This window comes from Danio rerio, chromosome 5 (genome assembly GCF_049306965.1).
Source record: "Danio rerio strain Tuebingen ecotype United States chromosome 5, GRCz12tu, whole genome shotgun sequence".
NCBI lineage: Eukaryota > Metazoa > Chordata > Actinopteri > Cypriniformes > Danionidae > Danio > Danio rerio.
This window is the reverse complement of record NC_133180.1, coordinates 27,894,628-27,920,535: the sequence shown is the minus strand read 5'-3', so window position 1 is coordinate 27,920,535 and position 25,908 is coordinate 27,894,628. Positions and strand designations below refer to the sequence as shown.

The window sequence follows — 25,908 nt, the reverse complement described above, 5'->3', positions numbered from 1 at the left end:
TTAAAACAGAGATCAGGCTGGTTAATTATCCAAAGAGCCAACAGTGATGACAAACAGACTTTATGCCGAAAGATGCGACTCTCATTAGCTTTGTGGCCACAGAAATCCAGCAGAGCATTTCTCAGAGGGGGTGTTTATGACAGTTTAAAACCACAAACACATTCCATGAGGACAGCGAGACGGAGTGAGCGAAAGAACGAGAGAGAGACTGGTAAAATGATGCCATATAAATCTCTGCAATCACAGCTCGGATTTAAATTTTTCATGGCGGAGGTGTGCTGCAATGGACCTGATCACCGATCGCTGGTGTTCTCTACATTATTCACTAGCCTCTCTTATAGCCGACTTCATTTATGTTGACAAAGTACTTGAAGGGAGCTTCTTGTCTTCCAGAACTTGCCAGATTTCCACTGGTTTCTGCCCACCGCGCTGTAGATAAGACAGATGCTGACAGAGCTCTTTCATTTCATCACTGAATCATTCATAAAGCATTTGGGGCTGCCAAGAACCAAACCTGCTACAATCACACTCACACACACACTCACACATGTACACGAATATATTGCCTGCTCATGATCCAAGATTTGTGGAGCTGTCATTTTTGTCCCTTACTTGACCCTTAAATGCACACGAACGCATATTAAACTGAAATCAATCTATCAAATCTGACGACAACTGTCACAGTCAGTTACAGTTGGGTTTAAAGGAATAGTTCACTCAAAATAGAAGTCATTATTTTCTCAAAGGCCACAAGACATTTTTGTTGCTGCAACGTCATCATTATAGTTTGCAATTTCAAAGTTTTTTAAGCCTTGTCAATTTGATGAGTCTACCAAAATTAAATCATTTAAGATCAAGACAACAATAAAGAACTCAATGTAGTACTCACATGCTGATTATTTGCACACTGTGAGCAACAAATAAATCATTTGAATTTAGTTTGTTTTTAAAAGTTTTTGGTTGTTGGTGGTGATGTTGTTAATGCAATAATTTTTCTTCTATAATTAGAGATGTGCTGTGGTGATTTATTATTACTAACAGCTACTGTGCACACTATTTGATTTGTACTTTTGATGTTTTGTATGCCTAGAGCTAGTTTTCTCTCTTATCTCTTAAATAGATCTAAAACAGCCCCAGTATTAACACCATTATTACAGGCTTACCATTATGACAAAACTTATTTAGATGATGGATTAACATTAATATTCATTACTTCATTCATTTTCTTTTCAGCTTCGGTCTTTTTATTTATAAGGGGTCGCCACAGTGGAATAAACTGTCAACTTATCCAGCATTTGTTTTACACAGTGGAAGCCCTTCCAGCTGCAACCCAGAATTGGGAAACATCTATACACTCTCATTCTCACACGTACACTACGGACAATTAAGTTTACCCAATTCACCTATAGCATATGTCTTTGGACTGTGGGGGAAACCGCAGCACCCGGGGGAAACCCATGCAGGGGAACATGCAAACTCCACACAGAAATGCCAACTGACCCAGCCGGGGCTCAAACCAGCTAACTTCTTGCTGTGAGGTGATTGCGCTACCCACTGCGCCACCATGACACCCCAGATCTAAAACAGTCCCAGTATACACACTATTATTCTAAGTTTACCATATTGAAATTATTAGAAGATGGATTAACAGTGCTCATTGAATTAATTTACATCATTAATTTATTTTCCTTCGGCTTAGTTCCTTTATTCATAAGTGGTCGCCACTGCGGAATGAACTCCCATCTAATTCAGCCAACCCAGTATTGGGAAACATCTATACACTCTCATTCACACACGTACACAATGGACAATAAAGCTACCCAATTCACCTATAGCATATGTCTTTGGACTGTGGGGGAAACCGCAGCACCTGGAGGAAACCCATGCGGGGAGAACATGCAAACTCTACACATAAATGCCAACTGACCCAGCCGGGGCTCAAACCAGCTAACTTTTTGCTGTGAGGTGATCGTGCTACACTATGGCCAATTTAGTTAATTCAATTCCCCTATACCGGGGAAAAGTCACGCCAACACAGGGAGAACTTGCAAACTCCACACAGAAATGCTAACTGGCCCAGCCGGGACTCGAACCAGCGACCTTCTTGCTGTGTGGCGACAATGCTAACCACTGAGCCATTATGTGGCCTAATTTGGATAATTTAAAGTGTGAATTCTGCATTCACACTTTAATTAAATTAAATTCATTTAATTTGACTTGAATTAAACAATGATGTAAACACGTAGCAAATGATATCCATAGAAGAAACAAGATACTAAAAATAACAATTTCTAACATTTTTTTAAAATATCTTCAACTCTAATTATTTAACTTCTGTTGGCCAAAGTGCTGTACAAATGTAAAAACAAAGAACAAAGATTGGGAAGAAGGAAAAATAGAGAAATAATGCATTTTTAACTTTGATGTAACATTTCATGCTTGTTAAGTCAAAACAGAAACTAAATTAGCATACTATCATCTCAAAATCATTGCAAGAATTAGATGTTTTGTGTCCAGTGAGAACTTAGTGAAACTTGTTCATGCTTTTATCAGCAGCAGGGTGGATTACTGTAATGGACTCCTCACTGGCCTTCCCAAAGACACATTCAGACAGTTGCATCTCATCCAGATCGCTGCTTCCAGGATTTTGACCAGAACCAGAAAATCAGAGCACATCACACCTGTCCTCAGGTCTTTACACTGACTCCCAGTAACATTCAGAACAGATGTTAAAGTATTACTACTGGTCTATAGTCACTAAATGGCCTAGGACTTTAATACATTACCGATACGATCATTGATTACAAACCTAACAGGTCACTCAGATCTTTAGAATCAAGTAAACTAGAAATTAAATTTGTAATAATTTTTATTCTTTGTTGGTTTTATTTTCTTGTTTCTTTTATTCCCGTTCATGTAAAGAAAAAAAAACTTTGAATTAGAATTGTGTATAAAATATGCTATATAAATAAAATTGGCTTGCCCTAAGATTAGCGAGGAAACAGTTCTGATAGGCTTACTCTGTGTTCAAAATAAGAAAGAAACTCATAAAGGTTTGGAACAAGTGAAAGGCCAGTAATAATGTCAGAATGTTCTTTTCTCGGGTGAATTATCCCTTTAAGCAAAGAAGCCAGAATAACTTATGTTTAAACCAACACTGATGGTCTTTTTCTTTCAGCAGAGAGCATGCACTGCCCTTCCAAGAAAATCTCTTTGTGGAAATGGTGTTGGAGGCTGAGAGGACGGGTCTTACCTTTGCCATGGGCACTCCCTCTGGGGGACGGCAATGCAGCACAATCATGCCCTTGATTGGCACTTCCTTCCCTTGAGGATCCTGCTCGAAGTTCTTGCGGAGGTCTGTTAGAAAAGATAAGAGGCAGCTGTCACAGCGGGCAGAGTCCGAGCCGATATTTGGCCTATCTGTGCCAATCGCTTTTACCGCTCGACATCCTGCTCTCTCTTTGCCCCCCTGCCCTTCTTTCTGGCAACCTTGAAAAGGCAGGGCAAAAGAGCAGAAGAGAGCAGGCATTCTCAACGGTGCTCCGACCATCTGCTGGAGTTGCAGGTGTCTTTGCTGCAGTTCAGTTGGGCAGTTTTGCTTCACCCCTGCTGTGCTTCTACAGAAAAGTTTTTTTTTTTTTTTTTTTTTTTTTACTTCTGAATACTTACTTTGAATGTACAGAATGAAAATGTAAGAAAATCTGAATAAAATGGTCTGGCTTCAGGTAAAATAAAAAAACACTAGCTATGCTTCCATCCAAAAATGCGAATTAACTATATGCGCAAAACTGTATTATCGCATAAAAGACATGCGAATTAACCAGCTCTCTCATCCAGTTAAAGCGAACAAAATTGATACTTCCTGATTCCAAATATCAACAGTAAAAATGGAATTTACTATGATTGGAAAAGCTGCGTGAATCTTTTCTTTGTTTAATAAATGACTTGCGCCTCAGAAAGCAATCCTGACACGCAGTGAACACGCGGTGGCGTTTAAAGGCATGAGACGCGGCGCGCAGATGCTCTTGACAGTTCTGGGGGTCATTAATAATATAATATCACTATTACCGAAATGGTAAAGGGGTTTTAGAATGACAGAAATGTCATGATGTAACAATGTGTTATAATGTGCTCAGCCTGCTGGTTTATCCGTTCGCACACATTTTTATCATCACATGATCTTTTATAATAAAATCACATGACCTTTTTTAATGCCCCATTTTAGATTATATTAAATGAATTTTAGATTTAGTATCTAAAGCTAAAAAAGTCCAATATGCCTTTTTAATATGTCTTCAGATTTAAAGTGTTTAAACAAAGATTTACTGACAGCTTGTGCCAGAGTTAAAACATTTTTGTCAGTATTTACTAAACATGCGAGGAAAAATTAGTGCTGAAACTGTGGGACACGACTAGTTTTGTACCTGATCTCATTGAATATATATTTGTGGGTATTTCTCAGTCAGACTCTAATTTTATGGGAGTGGAGATTTTTATGACTCCTTAGATTTCTAGTATTTACACCATTGTTTAAAAATTATTTTCTTTAGATTAGATTCAACTTTATTGTCATTACACATGTACAAGTACAAAGCAAAGGAATGCAGTTTAGGTCTAACCGGCAGTGCAATAGCAGCAAGTGCAGGATATTTCTATAAGTTATAAAGTGTAGCCATAGAAAAACTACTGTGATATTTACAGATGGATGTACTATAAACATTATACACAGGTTGTATTAGATATGAACAGAGATTTACAGTAGATGAATATTTGTACAGGTTGCTATTAATAATCAGAGGTGTGAATATAAATATGAACAATTACAAATGTACATGTACAATATAATACAATGCATTGTACATAATACAATATGTACAATTCAAAATGAATGAGTGCAATGTTTTATTATAAAGCCTAAAAAAGCATCTAATAAATGTTTGTTAGAAATTTGTTAGAAATGTTATAGTTTTTGTTGCTGAAGGAGGTATTATTTGTGGTTCTGAATTCACTGATTAAAATAGCACAAACACACACAGTAACTGTGTCTTAAGCAGTAACACTGATATGCTAGGGTGACTGTAGTCCAGTCAGAAAAAAAATGTTTAGCCCCCAAATTGATGACCAGATGTCCCATAATTACCAGGACAGTTCTGTATTTTAGCTCTATTTTTAGTGTCCCATGAGAACAACCTATTCAAAGGTAATCAAGCTCACTGTAGAAGAAAATCAGTCTAACATCCATTCACAAGTCATAATTTCAGTGATTAGTTGACTTTACTCTAAATAAAGTGAATAAAACTTGCTTTTAAAAGCGATTTACTGACTTTACAAAGCATGTTAGGACTGCATTGTTTTGATTTGTGTTCTTGTATGTTTTTTGTCTGTTCTTAGGTTGGGGGCACCTGATGCTCATCACCGTCCTTATTTAAACTCAGTGAGAGAGTTTGTTGGGGCCGCTGTTCATTCATTGTTTGGGCAGTTGGCCAGAGCTGTGCTACAATTTAGGCTTTATGTTTTGTTTTGCATCCATACACTAGCGCTGACAACACTTACAGCATCCATTCACTTGCTTTTCACCATGATCGAACATACTGATACTTATGTTTTGATTATGTTGTTTTCAAGTATTTTAGAATAAATATTGTTTTTGACTTTCATTATTTTTTTTTGTCTCCCTCAATGTTACATCTTTGAGCCAGGTGTAACAAGCAAGTAAACCCATAGCCTAATAATAAGCCTATTATAATAGCCCAAGTAAATAAACTATGCGCATAGTTATAAAAAGTTAGCAATGTGTTTACATATTTTTAAAGTAACTAATTGCTTTTAAAGTGTGATTAACTTGCAGTAACATAAAACAGTATCATGATGTACAACACAACTCCCACGCAATGCTAGTCCCTCAGTGTGTGATCAGTTCTCTTTTCGCCTAAAGTGTCAAATAAACAGCTTCAAAATGTACATCTTGCATAAGCACAATCAGATATAGCTTACTGTAATTAGATGTATTAAGACATGCAGCTCCCAAGTCTTTCACCTTTGTATGTAAACGGTTTTGATTGTCATCTTGTGGTTACTTATATTAAGTTTGTGCCTATTTTTCATTATAGTACGTATATAAATAGGCCATGAATAAAATAAAACTACTTTTGTTCAATGTGTGTACCATCCATAGCTGATTTTATTAAATAAGCAGGCAAAGTTTGACAGTGTGAATACTGATTATTTTCTTGGCACCCTGGTAGGTAAAAAAAAAAAAGACAATATTGCGTTGTGCCTGGTCATGAAGAAAAAAAATGTTTGTTGAACTTAATTGAATTAAATGGCCTTTACATGCAGTTTTTTATAAATGATACTACTACTACTACCGCTACTATTTCCACATCAGATATACTGTAGCTTACTGTAATTAAATGTAATAAGACAGGCAGTTCTGAAGTACTACTACTACTACCACCACATCAGATATAGCTTACTGTAGTTAAACGTAATGAGACATGAAGTTCTGAAGGACTACTCCTACTATTACTACTACTACCACTTCTACTACTACTACTACTACTACTACTACTACTACTATAACGGCTATAGCTTACTGTAATTAAATGTAATGACATGCAGTTCTGAAGTACTACTACTACTACTACTACTACCATCTGTAATTAAACATAATAATGAGACATGAAGTTCTGGAGTACTACTACTACTATTACTTCTACTACTACTACCACTACATCAGATATAGCTTACTTTAATTAAATGTAATAAGACATGCAGTTCGGAAGTACTACTACTACTACCACATCATATAGCTTACTGTAGTTAAACGTAATGAGACATGAAGTTCTGAAAGACTACTCCTACTATTACTACTACCACTTCTACTACTACTACTACTACTCCTACTACTACTACCACTACAATATAGCTTACTGTAATTAAATGTAATGACATGCAGTTCTGAAGTACTACTATTACCACATCAGATATAGCTTACTGTAATTAAATGTAAAAATGAGACATGAAGTTCTGAAGTACTACTACTATTACTTCTACTACTACTACTACTACAACTACCACTACATCAGATATAGCTTACTGTAAATAAATGTAATAAGACATGCAGTTCAGAAGTACTACTACCACCATTACTACAACAACTACTATACTCACAGGCTATCCTCACGGTGGCATTGTGCCCAGTCATAAAGAAAGGTTTGTTGAACTTAATTAAATTAAGGAAGCATTTACATGCACTTTGTTCAGGTTGACACAACAACAACCAAAAAGGTTTATATAAATGTTACTACTACCACTACCGCTGCTACTACTGCTACTACTACTACTACAACACATTATATATAGCTTACTGTAACTAAATGTAATAAAACGAGCAGTTTTGAAGTACTACTACTATTATACTTCTACCACCACTACACATCAGATATAGCTTACTGTAATTAAATTTAATAAGTCAAGCATTTCTGAAGTACTACTACTACACACTGTGCTTTATATACTTGCAGAGGCTGCTTCAGCATACTCACAGGCTATCCTCACGGTGGCTCTGCGGCTCTTGGATGTTCCTAGATGACTCCAGGCCACACACAGGCACCAGTAGTCTTCCGGCCCATGAAAATCCTCCACCTGCTGCCTGGTAACATTGATCATCACTTCGCGGATTTTTACCCCTGTATAACGAGAAACAGAAAGCACGGACATGTTCATCTAAATTCACTTCGGCTCAAAGCCCATTAAGTATTGATTTTCAGTGTTTGGTCACTTCAGACTGGGTTCTTAATGGCAATTGACTGTAAGAATATACGCTGGGTGCCAGAAGGATGAAAGGGTACCAGGACCAGCGAATTCTGTAGTGAACTTTAAAAATATCTTATGCATTGTTATTTAAAAGAAAATCTCTACGACCAGTAAAAAATTTAATGGCCTCGGGTTGCTTTCCCCTTCTCAAGCTGCCCTACATAACTCTAGTTTCATGTATCTCTGCTGCTCTCTCCTTTTTTATTTTTTAGTGCAATACTGATAAAAAAAAGCTTTTTTTTATCTTTGTGTCCCAGGAGGTCCTTCCTTGTTGTCTGTGCCACAGATCGTTAGCAAGATGAAAATAGCTAGCTGAAGTTGCATTAGCCTAAAAGCACAAGAGCCAGGAACGCTTGTTATCCCAGAGGCTTCATTTAAGACAAATATCTTTAGATGAGTCGGTCACAACCTGAACCCTTCCAACTCTCCAATCTAAGATAAAACTGCGGTGGTGCAATTTAATGTCCTTTGACTTTCAAAATGCCTTGCATTAACTTTAGTCACTTTTCAGATATTTTTTGGTTGTTATGTTATTTTGCATCAATGAAGGGTTTTTTATGAATCAAGTTCATCTTCTACTTGCTTATACAGTATGTCTACAACAGTGTTGGGGTTTTAACGCACTATAAGTATTGCCCGTTACATAATAATATTACTTTTCCAAAGTAACGAGTAATATAACGCATTACTTTTAAAAATAAGTAATATTATTTGAGTTATTTAAAAAAAAAAAATTATGCTAGTTACTTTTTACTTTGCCTAATTGGCTTTTACAAAACATATTGCGGAATGAAAATGACCTTAGTCAGGTTGAATCACACACTCAATGAGAGAGTGTGCTGTGAGAGGACAGACAGTCGCACTCCTCATCATCATAAGGTCTCCTTTTTCACTGCAGATGAGTCAGTGTACTGTTCTAGTAACTGAATCTCTAAGGATATTGGTTTATTTCGAGTCAGAGGTGGTATCTGGTATGTTAGTACTAACTTAGGACATAAACCATTTCACGACAACTCATTTTAATTTATTGAACTGGTTCGACGGGATCACTTAGAACAGGGGTTCTCAACCTTTTTTCACTTCGAGGCCCACCTCTTTCTCCAATTAATTTTTGAAGGCCCACCTGCCTAAAATTTTCTCTAAAATGTTTGTATTAAGTGCTCATTTAAACATTCATTAATTAACAAAAAAATACATTTATACATTTGTTGTGCCTTCTACTGTTTTCTTATAAATAAATAATAAAAAAGCATTTTAAAAATATCTAAATAATTAATATTATTAAATATTTAGATATTTAATAATACTGTTTCAATATATACTATTTAAAAATATACAAATGAATGTAAAAGAGAGTAAAACACTCTAAATCTGTTGAAACGTGTCAATCTGATGGAGGATGAGTTTGAAAACACGATATTGTTGGGAGATCGTTTTTCAGCTCCGCCAGAGAGAGTCTGAAGTTCATAAGTTTATCTTACAGTCTAACCGCAGAAACACCACTGAGCGCCACGTCTATTATAAAACACTTGCAGGATATTAATTTGGACAGCTAAGTGGATATATTAAATTGTTCACAAAAAAAAAAAAAAACACAAAGAGACTTTCACTTCACGCTGTATGTGAATGAACAGACTTGCGTTTACTAGTCGCAGATGTGATCATGAAGCAGTTTTTGCGCAGAGTTTGAAGTAATCAATCACAGAACACGAGGTTGAGAATCACTGACTTAGAAGATCCTGTTACAAACAAATGATTCAGTCGCGAATTGCCCATCATCACTACAGACATTCAGAATGTCAGGCTGGAGACTTACATTTTTGCAATGGATTCTTGTTTTGAACTTATCGAAGAAAAGAGGTGGATTTTTGTGAAGTGTAGATTATGTGTAAGTTACACTATTGACAACAGTAAGAAACACAACATTGGAAAAAAAAAAACTGGATGCGAATCACTATACCACCACATCTGTTCACATCACGCTCTCCAGGTAAAACAATTCAATAAATACTCAGAAACTCAAAATGGTTTTTGCTTTTAATGTTGAGGAGATGCAGCCACTGTCCAACATTATTGAAGTGACTGTGTTTTGTAATATAGTAAGACTTTTTCTCCTGTGGGAAACGATTTACACATTTGATGAACATGTAAAGAAATGTATTCAATGTATAAAGCTCAAAGATTTATTTAGATTTGGGGCTCTTTTTTATCGTCTTACTGTTCATTTTGTTATTAAACATTTTAAAGGTTTAAAATAAGTTTTTGTCTTAATTATTTTTTGTTACTACTCTTTGGCTTTATTGCAGTCTTTATCTTAATTAACTGAATTTACTTAATAATACAAAACATTCAAAAGTAGCAAACACATTATATGCTGTCATTAATCTGTATATACATCATGTTTAGCTCTGGGATCAGAAAGTTACAATTTATAAAATATAATTTTATCCTACATTATTTAAAGGAAAATGAAGGTGTAGTTTATATAGGTGGTAGTTAAATGCAGAGCTTCTCTATAAAACGTGAAAAAAACACCTGTTGAAAAAGATTAAACTGCTGCCAGGTAAGGAAAAGTAACGCAAAAGTAACTCAAAAGTATTTAACGCATTACTTTCCTCACTTAGTTACTTTTTTAGGGGAGTATCTTAATATTATAATACAATACTTTCAAAAGTAACTTTCCCCTACACTGGTCTACAATACAAAATAGTACAAATCAGAGGATTTAAAGAAAACTGCAACATGTAAACAACTCAAGAATGCTTCTCCATTTTAAATGTACTTAAACAAGCATTCTGTAAAGTTTCTGTATAATACATCTCAGTGCCACCACCATATCTAAACGCTTTTACCAGATAAATATCAAATAAATCTTAAAGTTCCCCCCAACTATACAGGGATTACCATTGCTGCTCAAAGATAATATGATGGCATGCATTTCATGTAAACAGTTCAGTTGAAGAGGCTCATTTTGATTTTTTTTGTTATAGTAGGATAAGTCCCAGTGCAGTGGGACAAACAAGAATTTTGCTGTGGAAGATGCTGGCAAGTACTGGTCTTTCTTATGTGCAAGCATTCCCTGTTTCACAATCTCAAAATCACATTATAAATATCTCTTAAAATGTATCGAGCAAAACTGTTTTCAACACTGATAACAGAAAGACATTTCTCTTGAGAATGATAATGTGACACACAAAACCGATCTTTACTATCAGATGAATAAACTGCACTGAAAAATACTGCTGTAATTAATTATATTGTTGATAAACAATATGTTTTTACTGTGTATTTAATCAATAGGTAACACTTTATTATGATGGTCTATTAGAGTATTAGTAGACTGTCTGCTTAATATATTTTGATACTGCTCCTTCAACAGACATTTACCTGACTTAAAGAAACTTTGCATGTACATCATGTCAACTTAAGCTAACCCTAACCCCAACCTAACAGTCTACTTATAATCTAATCTTCAACAAACAGACCACTAAAATAAAGTGTGACCGATCAATATCATATTTATATAAGCTTTTTAACTAAACATTTGAAAGGTACTCTTTTAAAATTGATTTTATAGATGATTTCCACTTAAACACCAAACAAAGGAAAATAAAATGGGTTCCCATTGGCGGCTATCGATGATCACACTCCCTATGTGTGAACATATGAATGAGAGGCAAGATCTCAAGCCGATTACTGCTAACTGCATACTGTGTAAAATACACCTCCACCATCTATAAATGATCACAAACTTGGCAAAAACATTTTGAAAATCTCTCATATTAAATACGCTCAGTTATCTGACTTCCAAGCTTCAAAGATATCCGCTGATGAAAAGCTGAAGCACAGAATTGCTTCTGAGAGAAATAACAGTTTGAGATGTGGCGTAAGTGGTGTGATTAGAGGATAATAAATGTTGTGTGGGACACGCTGAGCTATATTTTTCCCTTTCAGTTTTGTTTTTAAAACAATCACCACAAAATGGCACATAATGCTTGAAAGTGACTGTACTATGCTATTTCAAAGTGTATTAATTTTGTTTTGAAGATCTCATACAATTGACTGGCATGCATCCAAGCTGAAATAATACTTTCATTTTTCTCATAACATACATTTCACCTCATGGTTCAAATAGTCTCAAACTATTAGTTTAATTCAATGCATGGCAGATAAGATTTTATAATAACCAATAACATGAGTTTCTGTATGGTCAATCAGATGTTTTTTTTTTTTTTTTTTTTTTTTTTTTGGTTAGTCACAAATAATTAATAAATGCTTCTTAACAGCATCAATGAAATGTGTTGATGACCTAAGAAAACCTGTTAAATATCAAAGCAAATTGGTAATGGTAGTAAAACTTGCATTGTTGACATTTGTTTCAATAGCTAGGTTTCATCCATAACTGTCAATATTTGGATGTGAAAATAAGGGATATCCCCTATAGGATAAATAGTAAACATTAGAAAAAAGATGCAAATAAATTAGCAAATTTAGCCTATTAAAATGAATAGGCTAAATGAAGTTTAATCAAGTTATAAATTCTCAGTTTTGCTCCATTTCAAATCATGTGAACAGAATCCGTTTGGAAAACAGCATCTATTTATCAATATGGAGCGTGCCTGACAGTCACGCACCACTACATGAACTGACTGTTTTTAGGATTGTAGTAGAGGCAACGACGCCTGTAATAGAAAAAAAGAGAATCTCGCCAATTTTATATTTATTTCAAAGTGTTTTTATGCCTAAATTAATTAAAAGCACAGAACAGATTCAAATTTAAGATCAATAGGCATCCACTGGTGATTCGGGGGTATGGGTTGCGTATAGGAAGGATCAGCTCTTTAATGTTTATTGCCACCTTTAATTAAAAAATTGCAAAATAAGGGTGAAATGACAGCGGGATAGAATTGTAAAATATGAGACAATGCCAGGGAAAAACAGGAGGGTTGACAGTTATGTCATCACCCCGTGTTAATGCACATTTTAAAATATTGCAGCATGAGAAATGACTGCTGGAAATGCCAAATTTAGACAAAAAACAAACATAAATTAGTTAATGTGAATAATAAGAGCTGGAAACACATTTGCTGAATAAACATTTTTTTTTACTACACCAAACCCCAAAAGTGAAGGTAACTCAAACCATTTGAGGAAACCGATTGCAACAAACCATTTAAGGTTAAAATCTATTCCTAATGAGTACTGTGAACTTAATCTATTTGAGTATACAAAGCAATTTGAGCACGGTAATACTCAATAAATGAAGATAACTCAAACCACTGTAAAAGTTAAGAAAACTGTAAAACCCAATAAATTATGGCAACTCAAACCGTTTAAGAAAACCGATTGCAATAAATCATTTGAGTTAAAAAAATAAATAAAAATTAGAGTACAGTAAACTAACTCCATTTGAGTTAAAGTAAAGAGGTATTTAATTTACTCATTACCTTCAACACTGAGTTCAAAACTCTTTTCAAATGAGTAGAATTAACTTTCAATTAACTCATTTCATTTCATCAAAGTCTACTGATTTGGTTTTACAGTGTAGGTTACTAGTTACCAATACTATAGTCAGCCACTCAACTCCCAAGAAATGCACCCAATTTGCATTTAGGATATTGTTTTTTTTTTATTTGCAAACTCTGAAAAGATTTGCTTCACATTAGGATGGAATCCTAAAATACATTGCACAATAATAGGGTAAGGTTATTGTGTTATTGAGAGCGTAATGTACATCACTGCACAACAACAATGATTTCAGACATATATAAACATTGGTGTGACTGGTAAGAATAAATAAAACCATGTAAATTAGGTGGGACCTTTGCCTCTTTACCAGTGACATTTCAGCACATCTCAGGGTCACTTTGAACAGTCACATGCTGGTGCAAGCATATACAAGTGGCCTTCTGGTTGGCAGTTTTGAGAACATACATTGTGACAATGCTTGGATAGTCACAATGGTTGAATAGACTATTGGACAATAAGAACGTTTTTTTTTAGCAGTTGAATAGATGAAGCTTCTCAGAGAGTGGTTTGACATGCTGATGGTGTGCTGTGTTTTAGTTTTTATTAACAGTAACTGTTGGGACTGTCAGCACACTGAAACCCTTTCTGAAAAGCAATCTCTAAATTCACCCTTTGTAAAGCCACCCAGAGATCCAGCCATCAAAGCACCACTTTTGTGACAGATTCACTACCTTTAAAAACTACTGTTGGATTCCAAATGTTTATTTTACCTTCACACATTCAGATGATGACTACCGTGTTTGCTTTTCTGTTCAGTGTCCCACAATGTGTTTTCAACCATTTAATGAGAGAAACTATAAAAAATAATTTATTTCCATTTTGTTGCTCCTTGGGGCAATAAGCACAAAATTAATCAGTTTGTATCGATCTTTTACTGTTTTGGTAAATATGGAGTCTATGAGATGGATTGATCCAAAGATCCAGTCTATAGCAGAATATTTTCAAGCCAAACAGCACTATGCATGTCATTAATAATAACATCATGCTTACAAGCAAAATTTCAACACCACATTATCAACACTGCATTATTAAGAGTGTTGGGCACGTTACTTAAAATGTACTTAGTTACAATTACTTCTCACAAAAAGTAGTTATTAAATAAATTATTTATTCTAAAAGTAACTAATTACCAGGGAATGTAACTATTGAGTTACTTTTTTAACTAAAACATGTAAACCTAAATTTTATGCTGAATAAAAGACACAATTAAATAAACTATTATTATAAAACATTTGACACTATTCTATACTAAACATTGCTGTGGGACAATGTGAGACACCTATCAAATGTAATATTTTATGGCACATTTTAAAATTCTGGTATAACTGTAGTTAACTGCTTTTGCATCCACTTTGATCACTGCAAAGTCCACGCTCTCCCACACTGACCTCATATGACCGAACTGTGAGCTGATGATATGTAAATGTGATCGTAAAGTACTTCATCAAACCATATTGACATGACTGACTTGTTTTGCTACTATTGACTATTCCTGCATATCGGAACATTACCTAGCTGGTTTAGGTTGCTTTAATGCAGGGATCTATCCTTTTGAAAGTACCACATGCATTTTTTGCAAATCATCATCAGTTATGTGGTTGTCCCAACCCCTACACATCATCATCAGCTATATACCTTCCGTAAGGGCTTCCGTAAGCTCTATTGTAAACTATATATCCATAATATGACACATAGTATTGTCAGTAATCGTAATAGTGATGTGATGGGGGAACAGTCATTTATTTGATTACTAGTTACAGAAAAAATACTAATTCCGTTAGTAACACAATTCATTTATAATGCAATTATTCCCATAACTTATAAAGAAATACAAAATAAAATAAAAGGGCAACCAAATTAAGGGTTGAAAAGAATCAATCATGTACTGTTGTAATTATTAATATTAAACCCAATATTAGTGTTCATTAGTTCAAAGGTCCAACATCTTGTTCTAGTCTCAGCTTCACGCTAAAAGGTCTCTTTAAAGATTTTTTTTCAAGACTTCTTTGGAGAATTCAGTACATTACCTGTGCAATGTCTGCTTTATTTGTTAACATTTTTGATTTATTATGTTACTGTTGTACTAGGTCAGCGAAAAGAATACACTTGGAAGAATGATGTGGTCCAAACAGCATCAGAACCTTACTTGCAATGCATGGAACAAAAAAAGGCCATAAAAATAAGAAAATACTGTCCATTGTGTTTTAAGTCTTTCTCTGTAAAATGAAGGAAAGTAAAGTCTTTTCTAGAGAGAGTAGTTAAATAGACATTCAGACAACCCACTGTCTAATCACTTTTGAAAGTGTGCAGTTTGCTGCATTCCTAATCACTTCACAAGTTTGCTGGAATTTACCTTCCATCATTATGTGGTTAACGAAAAGTTTCACTAATGATCACAAATCTTTAAAGACAGGTCTTGCTGAGATGATGACAAAATGAATGTTGTTCGCACCACATACGGCACTTATGTCTGCTTTAGCGGAATTGGATGTGATTCTTCCCTTAATAAATGAGCAGCTCTCAGCCACTGTGGAAAGGAGTCATGGGACATAGCAGGGAGGCGAAACACTAACATCTCATTTAATCAAGTGCCTTCTTGAATTGGTTTTCTCCCAAAAATGAATGACACCGCAGAGAAAAAAAAACTCCGACCAGAACAGCGTGGCGTATTCTGCCTGTCCCACAGGTTTATTGATCATGAAAGCAGATTGCCTTCACTTCGGAGCTGACTCTACATGCTACTGTTAGTCAGGGGTAAACAAAGCAAGACAGACGCCTGTGTTTCATGGACATTCGGAGAGATGCAGACATTATTCATCATTCCCCAGCTGAGATGTTCCATCGACAGCATAGTGTGGAGGATAAAATTCAGCGGCAGGCCAAAAAATTATGACTAATGACACCGCATAATCTCATCTAAGGAAAAAAAAAAAAGTAATATTTTAAGCTAAGGCGGGCTTTGTCTTTGTTAGAAAGTCAAATTTCCTGCATGAAAATTGACAGATGACAGCAGGTGAAACTACCACAGAGACCTAGCTGACACTTTTTTATTTATCTGCATCATTCTTTTTTTTTTTTTTTTGCATAAGAAACACTGTTAGCAGTAGGAGTGGAAAAGGTTTTGTCACTTAAAATTCTCAGAGCCCAGGAAAGATTTTACAAAAAGTGGCTGACAATAGCTACTCGGGTCAGGAAAAAAGCAAGGACCTGGAATTATTTCAGTTATATCAAGGTTATTTGTTTATTTATTTATTTATTTATTTTATTTTCGGCTTAGTCACTTTATTAATCTGGGGTCGCCGCAGAGGAATGAACCGCCAACTTATCCTGCACATGTTTTTACGCAGCGGATGCCCTTCCAGCTGCAACTCATCTCTGGGGAACATCCATACACACTCATACATTACAGACAATTTAGCTTACCGAATTCAGCTGTACCGCATGTCTTTGGACTTGTAGGGGAAACCAAAGCACACGGAGGAAACCCACGCGAACGCGGGGAGAACATGTAAACTCCACACAGAAACGCCAACTGACCCAGTCAACCATATTGCTGTGAGGCGACAGCACTACCTACTGCGCCTCCGCGTCGCCTGGTTATTTGTTCATTGCAGCGATATTCAAAACTGGAATGCATAACGCAATATTTTTACTGTCTGGAATTTACGTTTCGGTTTCATTTGCATGCTGTTTCTCAGATTTTCAAAATAATAATAATAATTTCTAACAATTATATAGTGCTTTTCTGAACATTCAAAGTGCTTTACACATTTTAAAGGGGAATCTCCTCATTCACCACCAGTGTGCAGCATCCACCTGGATGATTTAAGTGCTGCCATATTGCGTCAGACTGCACAATACACACCAGCTGATTGGTGGAGAGGAGACAGAATTATGATATGGGGATGGTTAGGAGGCCATGATTGACAAAGGCCAATGAGCAAATTTAGCCAGGATGCCAGGGCTAAAGCCATACTCTTTTTTTTTTTTTTTTTTGAGGATATCCTGGGTTTTTTTAACAACCACAGAGAGTCAGGACCTTGTTTTAATGTCTCATCCAAAAAAACAGCACATACTGAGCGGTATAAAGTCCCAATCAATTTACTGGGGCATTAGCGCACACACACAGACCGCAGGTTGAGCGTCCCCTGCTGGTCTCACTAATACCACTTCCTGGCTGCAACCTAGCTTTCCCATGTGGTCTCCCATGCAGGTACTGACCGGGCGCAGCCCTCCTTAGCTTCAGTGGGCGACCATATGAGAGCTGTAGCGAGCGAGCTTTCATTGCTTCTGGAAATTTTAACATTTAAAGAACAAGGATATTATATTTGTAATTTTGGATTTACTGATTTTGTTACATCATTTCATCAAACTACTTGCACTGCTTTGCTTTCAATAAGATTTTGTTAAAGAGGCCATATAATGCATTGATTCAAAATATTAAATTGGGTATGGGTAATTGGTAATTGGTAAATTCAATTTTTTTTTCCAGAAACAGTTTTATTTGCTCATTTTTAGCCATAAAATTTACAACAAAAGCTTGGTTTTGACCTTATTTGGAATGGTGGCTGTCAATATTTATAAGCTCTGCACTAATGCTCCAAAGCTCGTCAATGCCTGATGCACACCCACACAAACGGCATGATACACTCTAAAATAAACATGTGCAAAATAATCATACTTTTAATTTAATAGATTTTTTTTTAATGACAACTGAAGAGCTGGAGAGGTTTGTTTTGAGTGATTGAAATGAAAGATTGCTTCTGAGTTGTGTTGTGGATCAAATTTAGGCTAAATTATAATTATAATATTATTATTATAAATTATAATTATTATAATTATAATAATAATATTAATTATAATAATAATTATAATATAATAAATTATAATTATATTCGACAAAAGAGGCCAACAGAGATGCATTTAGAGTTTTTGTGACAAGTAGGCAAAAATGAATATCAACCTCTAAATAAAAAGATGACTCTGATCTGTCATGATTCAAAGACGCAAGATTAAATTAAATCACAGTTAGTGTAATAAATTAAATGGCTCATACAGGTAATGGTTGTTGTTACAAGAGCCAAAAGCAACAGTAAATGAGGAAAGTATTATAAATTAAAAATTAAATTAATTAAAAATAAAATACGCATAGGCTTATTATCCTAAAATGAACTAACACAACATAATTCTTGAGATTTTTAGGACATCCTAATTGTTTTATGTTAAATCCACTTAATCGATTTGTGTTGGGATGTGGCGCGGTGGCTCAGTGGTAAGCAGTGAAGCCTTACAGCCAGAAGGTTGCTGGTTCAAATCCCGGCTGAGCCAGCTAGCATTTCTGTGTAAATTTTTCATGTTTTCTCCATGTTGGTGTGGATTTCCTCCGGATGCTCCGGTCAGCACAATCAAAAGACATGCGCTATAGGTGAATTGAATAGACTAAATTGGCCTTATAGGAGTGTGTGTATGTGATTGAGTGTGTATGTGTGTTTCTCAGCAATGGGTTGCAGCTGGTTGGCGATTCATTCCATGTGGCGACCCCAGATTAATAAAAGGACTAAGCCGAAAAGAAAATGAATGAATAAATGAATGAATGAAATTGGACGTATATGTATGAGTGTGTGTGTATGTGAATGAGTGTGTATGAGTGTTTCCCAGTAATGGGTTGTGGCTAGAAGGGCATCCACTACGTAAAACATTTGCTGGACTAGCTTTTGGTTCATATGTTCTGAAACATATTTAAGGGCCAAAATCTGACAAAACATGCCAATCATTTGAAGCTCTGGCACAATTAATATTAGATCTACTAAAATAGATGCATTTGGTGCTCTGCATTCAATGGACTGTTAGAGAAAAGAGTCCTTAAAATATCCATTAAGCCTATATGAGTGACATCGAGACTATAGGTGTGCTGCTACATCAACATTTGAGATCCTAAAAAGCCATTTTGAATCAGTGACATGCAGTTGTGACGGCATAGATTATGAGAAGCAGTAAATAATCTCACTTGCAACTTCACAATACCACCACATCAATCAGCAACATTTGCAAGTCATTTTTAATGCGCTTTTCTTTACGCGGCTTCCTTTTGTAATACTTTACTAGCTGGACTCAAAGAAAAGCTGCTTACATTACATGACAGCAGCCACAGGGAATGACTTCAGTAGTACTTCAGTGTTTGAACAGACTTAGAACAGGACATGGCACAGCGAGAACGGTGTAATGTTTCCTTCCATGTGATTCCAGCAAAGGCTTCCAGCAATTGATTTGCAGCTTTTGTCTCCCCTGCTGTAGCAGAGAAGGATTATTTCAGCACCATGGAGAGCGACAACCAATGGCGGATCAGCAAGGGGAGCTGCTGCAGTCATACAGTATTTGCGGTACTCCAAGTCAGATTTTTACTTTTGTGTGACAGGTTGGACAACCTGGTAAACTCTAAGTACTTAAATTGAGGGTTTAGCCAAAAATGAAAATTCAGTAATTTTTTATTCACCCTGATATTGTTGCAATGAAATGAAATTTGTTGCTATTTTCAGATCAGTGCAATTGTAAGGGGGTGTGTTAGGGTGCATTGTTGACGCATTGCTATTTTGACAAACTGAAATAGACTGCAGCATTGGCCAACTAGAAGCTGGTCTAAAGGATTAAAATGTTACAAAATTATTATTTGCTATAAATATGAAAACCAGTTTCTAATAAAATAAAATTCTTATATAAATATTCATGACAATTTGTATTTGTAAACTATTATTGTAAATTATTATTATTATTATTATTATTATTTATTTATTATATGCATATTTATATTTGTTTTAATAAAAACAAGTTAATATTTATCCACCTGTTGGTTTTTGGAGACGTACTGTATGCTTTCATCACCATATGGGGCATAAGATTAGGACGTGTGTCTTGGATATAACTATATAATAATTATATATTTTTTGACCACACTTCATTAGTATTGTTAGTTTATTTATTTTAGCATACGTATTTAATTTTGGTAAGCGCAAAGATTTTTTTCAAAACAGTTGAACCACTGGAGTCACATGGAATGTTTGAGTAATGTTTTTGTTTCCCTTCTGGACATCTTTTTAACATGGTGAGACTGTAATGAAGATAAAAGGAGCTCTTGGATTTAATATACAATTACAATAAATTTGTGTTTTGAAGGAATGAATCAAGGTCTCAAAAACCTTGAACAACATGATGGCGAGTAATTAATAACAGAATTTTCATTTTGGTTGACTAAACCATTAAGTCAAGTCATCCTAATTTCTATGGTGCTTTTACAATGTAGATTTTGTCAAATCGACTTTACATGAATGAAGAAAAAAATGACTAAAAACAGAATTTGAAACATTTTCAACATATTAGGCAAGAAGCAGAGTAATAGTAGAATGCTTGTGTATTATGCTGGAATTACAGGCAAATCTAGAGTGACCCATTACATTTATTTTAAATGAGTGATGTGCTACACTTTTCCAAGTTTTTACTTTTCAGTGATTCAACAGATACTTTGACTATTTGTCTTTGAGCAAGATTGAGTATGCAGGATTACACTGCAGTTCACACCTACAGTACATGCCGATTCAAATATATATATATATATATATATATATATATATATATATATATATATATATATATATATATATATATATATATATATATATATATTATCTTAATTTTTTTAACAAAAAAAAAAAAAGAGTATTATGGTAAATATTTCAGTCTTATCAATACATATTTTAGTCTCATGAATGTGCAGTGATGCAACAAGACTAGAGGTCAATGCCAGGATTTTTATTAAATTATTCGATACATTAAATTTAAGGCTGCTTTTCATCAAACTCTATTTTATACCCACAGAACACTAAGAATATATTTGATGTGAAGCCTGCGACCACACATACTTATACTTTTATTTTAATTATTTATTATTCCACTTTATTATCCTATTCCAGAATAACTGAATCCCAGAAACGTGTGTCCAAATTGAATGAATGACTGAATGAATGAATGAATGAATGAATGAATGAATCGATGGATGGATGGATGGATGGATGGATGGATGGATGGATGAACAAACGATGAAATTATTGAATAAACAATGACAGCAATGTGATAAGCTAAATATATAAAGCAAATGAATTTATGAAGCAAAATGCAATATTTAGAATTTAGAATATTACCGTCTTAATTACTGAATCTTTGTGTAGAATTAATATCACATTTGCACACATGCTGTTAGGGACAAAAAAACAAACAAACAAAAACAACAACAGCACTCGTGTGATGTTTCACTCATTCCTAATGTGATCTCTAATGTAAGTTTTTCAAACTTAAAATAATGTCTTTAAAATTATGTCAGCGGTAGAATAAATGTATCTAGAAGAAGTCTGCTAATGCTGCTACCAGATCATCCCTCTGACAACTGAAATCACACACGCACAGTGTTGCTTTAACATCAGCATGAAATCAAACGTACTCTTCTTATTTTAGGATAGTAGTAATTGTTATAAATATGTATATTTGCAATTTAATATTTTCTCAAAATAAATTTGCCCTCAGAATCTTTAATCAAATAAAATAATCTCCCCCCAAAAGAAATAACCTTTCTGAGATTTCAGGCCCATTTTGACTAGATGTACATCTTGATATAAGAAAAAGGGACAGTCTTAACTTCCATTTCATTTCATTTCATTTATATTTCATCTCATTTCATTTTGCTTCAGGTTAGTCCCTTGTTCATCGGGGGTCGCCACAGTGGAATAAACCACCAACTTATTTAGCATTTGTTTTACAATCATACACTACAGCCAATTTAGGTTATTTAATTCACCTATAGCACTTGTCTTTGGACTGTGGGTGAAACCGGATCACCTGGAGGAAACATGTGAACACAGGGAGAAACTTCCATTTCATGTTGTCTTTAACTATTATATGATACAAATATGAGATTAAAACTTGAAATTAGAGCTGGGCGATATGGCAAATATGCAAACTCAATCTTTTCTTTTTTTTTATTATTATTATTATCTTCTGTAAGGCAAGAATTCTATTCATAAAACTCACCTGAATCGCTCTCAATAGTGTCATAAATCTATTATTATTATAATTTTTTATCAAATTCAGTTTGATATACATTTTACGGCAGGGGTGGGCCAACATCTTGAAGCGGAAAGTGTGAGCATACCTGCAGTCTCTTTTAAAATGTATTATAGAAGTATCGGATCTGGTTTCAGTATCGGCAAATACTCAAAATCAAATGACTCAAAGGCAAAAAAAGGACATCCCTATTGGTCAGTGTATATTAGATAGGACGTCATTGACATTGATATCTTTTGTTTATTAGAGTCCAATAGAGGTGTTTTGTTGTGAACACTAAGGCTACTATTTGGTTTTGTTTGGTTCTTTTCTTTAGCACCTCCATAGTCTTTCTAACATTTTGTTGTTTATAGTCTATATTATAAATAGCTCACTCACTGATTTACTATCACTTCTGTAAATAATACATAATCATGCGTTTACTTAATTCTTGTTGACAATCCTTACTTTGTAGCACAATTTACTTAAATTTCTCAGCTCAAGTGTACAACCACACTCTCTTAGACTGCTAGGAATTGTAACAATTACCAATAGACATAGTGTTGTCTATATTAGCCAATAACTTTACAAATACTCCTATGAAAGCTGAGAATTTTGGCACAGCATTAGGCTAGGATAAGAGTTTGTAGAACAGGATACTTTTAGTCAGTAAATTGTCTGTTAGGGGGAATTGTCAAAGCTAAGCATTACCTTACACATCTTTAAGGTAATCTTTAACCAATGTTCTCTATTTATCTGCGGGTATTCAAAGAAGGAACTATTGCAACCGGTTGCAACCCTGCCTTCAACAGGGCATTTAACCCCAACTTGCTCAAGGGAGATTGTCCAAATATGTTAAACGACTACTTGAATTACTAATATGGTCTTACCCAGGGTTGGACTCCAAAGGCTGCACACTTCCACAACGGGTAACAGGTCATTTCTCAGCTAACTCACACAACATTGGTGTGACCTCCTCCAAACGACTTCTCTCATTGTGCTCATGCGTGAGCTCATGGTGGCGAATGTGACACTTTGCTCAGGGGGTAGAAGCTTTAATAGCACATTAATGTCATCCTCCATCACGCGCTCATGTACTCCCCACCCGCTCTGCATGGCAGCTCCCTCCAGCACAACTCCAAATAAATAATTATCATAACAGACACGACACAAAGTGCTATTAGAGCAATGAAGGGAAGACTTCAGGAATTCAAAAAAAAAAAAAAAAAAAATTACTGAAAGACATATTTTTTCCAATGTTTTAGGATGTTTGTGAAATAGTACATTCAATGCATGTAAGGTTTGAATTTGAAGAAATTTCACTTGTTCCTACTTATGAATCATGACAGGTCTTGCAGTGCAATAGACAAATGTTTTGACGTCAAGTTTATTTTATTTATTTATTTTATTTAGTATGTTGACTGTGAAAAGTTATGCAATGCCAAAAAATGTTTTCCTTGTTGCCATATACAGAATATGCTGCAACAGGTATAGACATGAAATAGCATAAATCAGCTCTTAGGGACTGTTCACAACTTGTCACTTTTTCTAATTGAATTGCTATCCTATTATGAAAAGGGCAGGTGTAAATGTCCTGTGAATTGTGGAGTTGCTAAATGAATTAACGCTAGAACTTCCAATGCAGTCATTTTGACCGCTTTTATTTATTTATTTATTTATTTATTTATTTATTTATTTATTTATTTAATTAATTAATTAATTAATTAATTAATTAATTAATTATTTATTTATTTATTTATTTATTTATTTATTTATTTATTTATTTATTTATTCTTTTTGCAATTTAAAAACTTTGTTGAAAAAAAAACATATATGTATCACCCTGACTTTTCATTCTAACATTGTTATTTTATTAAAATTACAAAACACAAAAGAGTTCTGATTATTTCTACCTGAAACCAAAGAGCATAGAATCACCTAGAGGCGACACTCTGTTGCTGTTTGGGAAACAGCCACTAGATGTCATGTGGCAGCCATTTTGCAATGAAAATTCCAATAGAACAGCAGCACAGATAATTATTGTTAGACACAATAAATTAAAATACTGATTTAAATATGAGTTAAAATATTATAACATATGCTCTCAGCATAAATAAGTATGAAAAGTAAAATAACTTTGAAAAGTAAAATTTTAAACAATATCTCAATGAAAAGTGACAATTTCCAAAATGTTGACAAGACTAAGTTTACTATATCTGGTATCTAAAATATCTTTTCTCACTTATAACATTAAATTAAGGTTAACAAAATAACTTAGATTACAATTGTATTTTTTTAGCTTTACTCAAATAAGAGTGATACAAAAAATGAGTATACCACTGCAAAAACAACTTTATCTAGTTTCTATGGCCTCCATGATTTTTATCGACAGCATTAAAAATCATGAATAAAAAAGGATGAATTTATTTGTTAGAATTCAATCACTTTTGACAAAGTGGGTTTTTACATAACTTTATTAGTCTTTTCTTAACAGACAATACTGGAAAGAATACTATATACTATTATAACATAATACAGCAACAAAAAGTACTGTCAATCCGTTATCAACAGATTTTAAAGTATTAATTTATATTATGCCCGTGCATAAACTATTAAATTAAAGTAATTTCACCTTAAAGTGACAGTTTCAAGAAAACAAATATGGTTAAAATATACTAAACAAGTGTGTAAAATAAACTATTAAAAGTGCTAATAGCAGCAGTCTTGTGATTGTAAATGTTATATTGGCGTCTTTCAGATGTATTTCAGCCTTAATGCGCTTTTTAAATAAATAAATAAAAAACAAAGCAAATGGATGACTGATCGCTTTCACTCCAAAATGGCGGAATCACAAGGCTGTTGCTGGGCACTGCTGTTGCAATGGAACCTTCTATTGAGTGTCGCCTCTTAGTGATTCTAAGCTCTTTGCTGAAACTACAATAGAGGATAAAATGGCCGCATGCTTTTTAGTGTCAGCTACTTTTCTCTCTGACTTTAAATATGCGTGACTCTGTTGCCTGGCAACTTCCTGCTCACATAAACACCTTTTCTGTTGGCCAAAACTTTACTTCAGATATGTCTTTCAAAACAGTACATTCAGTACTGGCAAAAACCCTAATACCCTGCTTGCAAAAGTGAAAATAAAAGTGAGGTGTGGAAGTTTGTGGTTGGTCTACGTAGCCTAACTACAAATTTATAGACTATTATCCATAACTATTGCATTTTTATAGTGATGACTTAATTAAATTTGGTGACATTTATTAATTCATTTTCTTTTCGGCTTAGTCCCATCATCGATTAAGGGTCCCCACAGTGGAACGAACCGCCAACTTATCCAGCATATGTTTTACACAGCGGATGCCCTTCCAGCATTGGGAAACACCCACACACTCTCTGTAGTAATCGTAGGAAACCCACGCCAACATGGGGAGAACATAAAAACTTCACACATAAATGCCAACTGACCCACGTGGG

At 34.6% G+C, this 25,908-nt stretch overlaps 1 protein-coding gene across 3 annotated transcripts in view; it reads right to left on the bottom strand.

The window, feature by feature from the left end:
- Positions 1–25,908, bottom strand: part of unc5db (unc-5 netrin receptor Db) — a 443,321-nt gene that overhangs the window by 84,994 nt on the left and 332,419 nt on the right. For all 3 annotated transcript variants that reach the window (XM_073952196.1, XM_073952195.1, XM_001342194.9), the window contains 2 exons: positions 7,548–7,691; positions 3,254–3,357 (listed from right to left, as the gene is read on the bottom strand). In XM_073952196.1, coding sequence (XP_073808297.1) covers positions 3,254–3,357; positions 7,548–7,691 — 248 coding nt within the window. The remainder of the gene's footprint in view (positions 1–3,253; positions 3,358–7,547; positions 7,692–25,908) is intronic.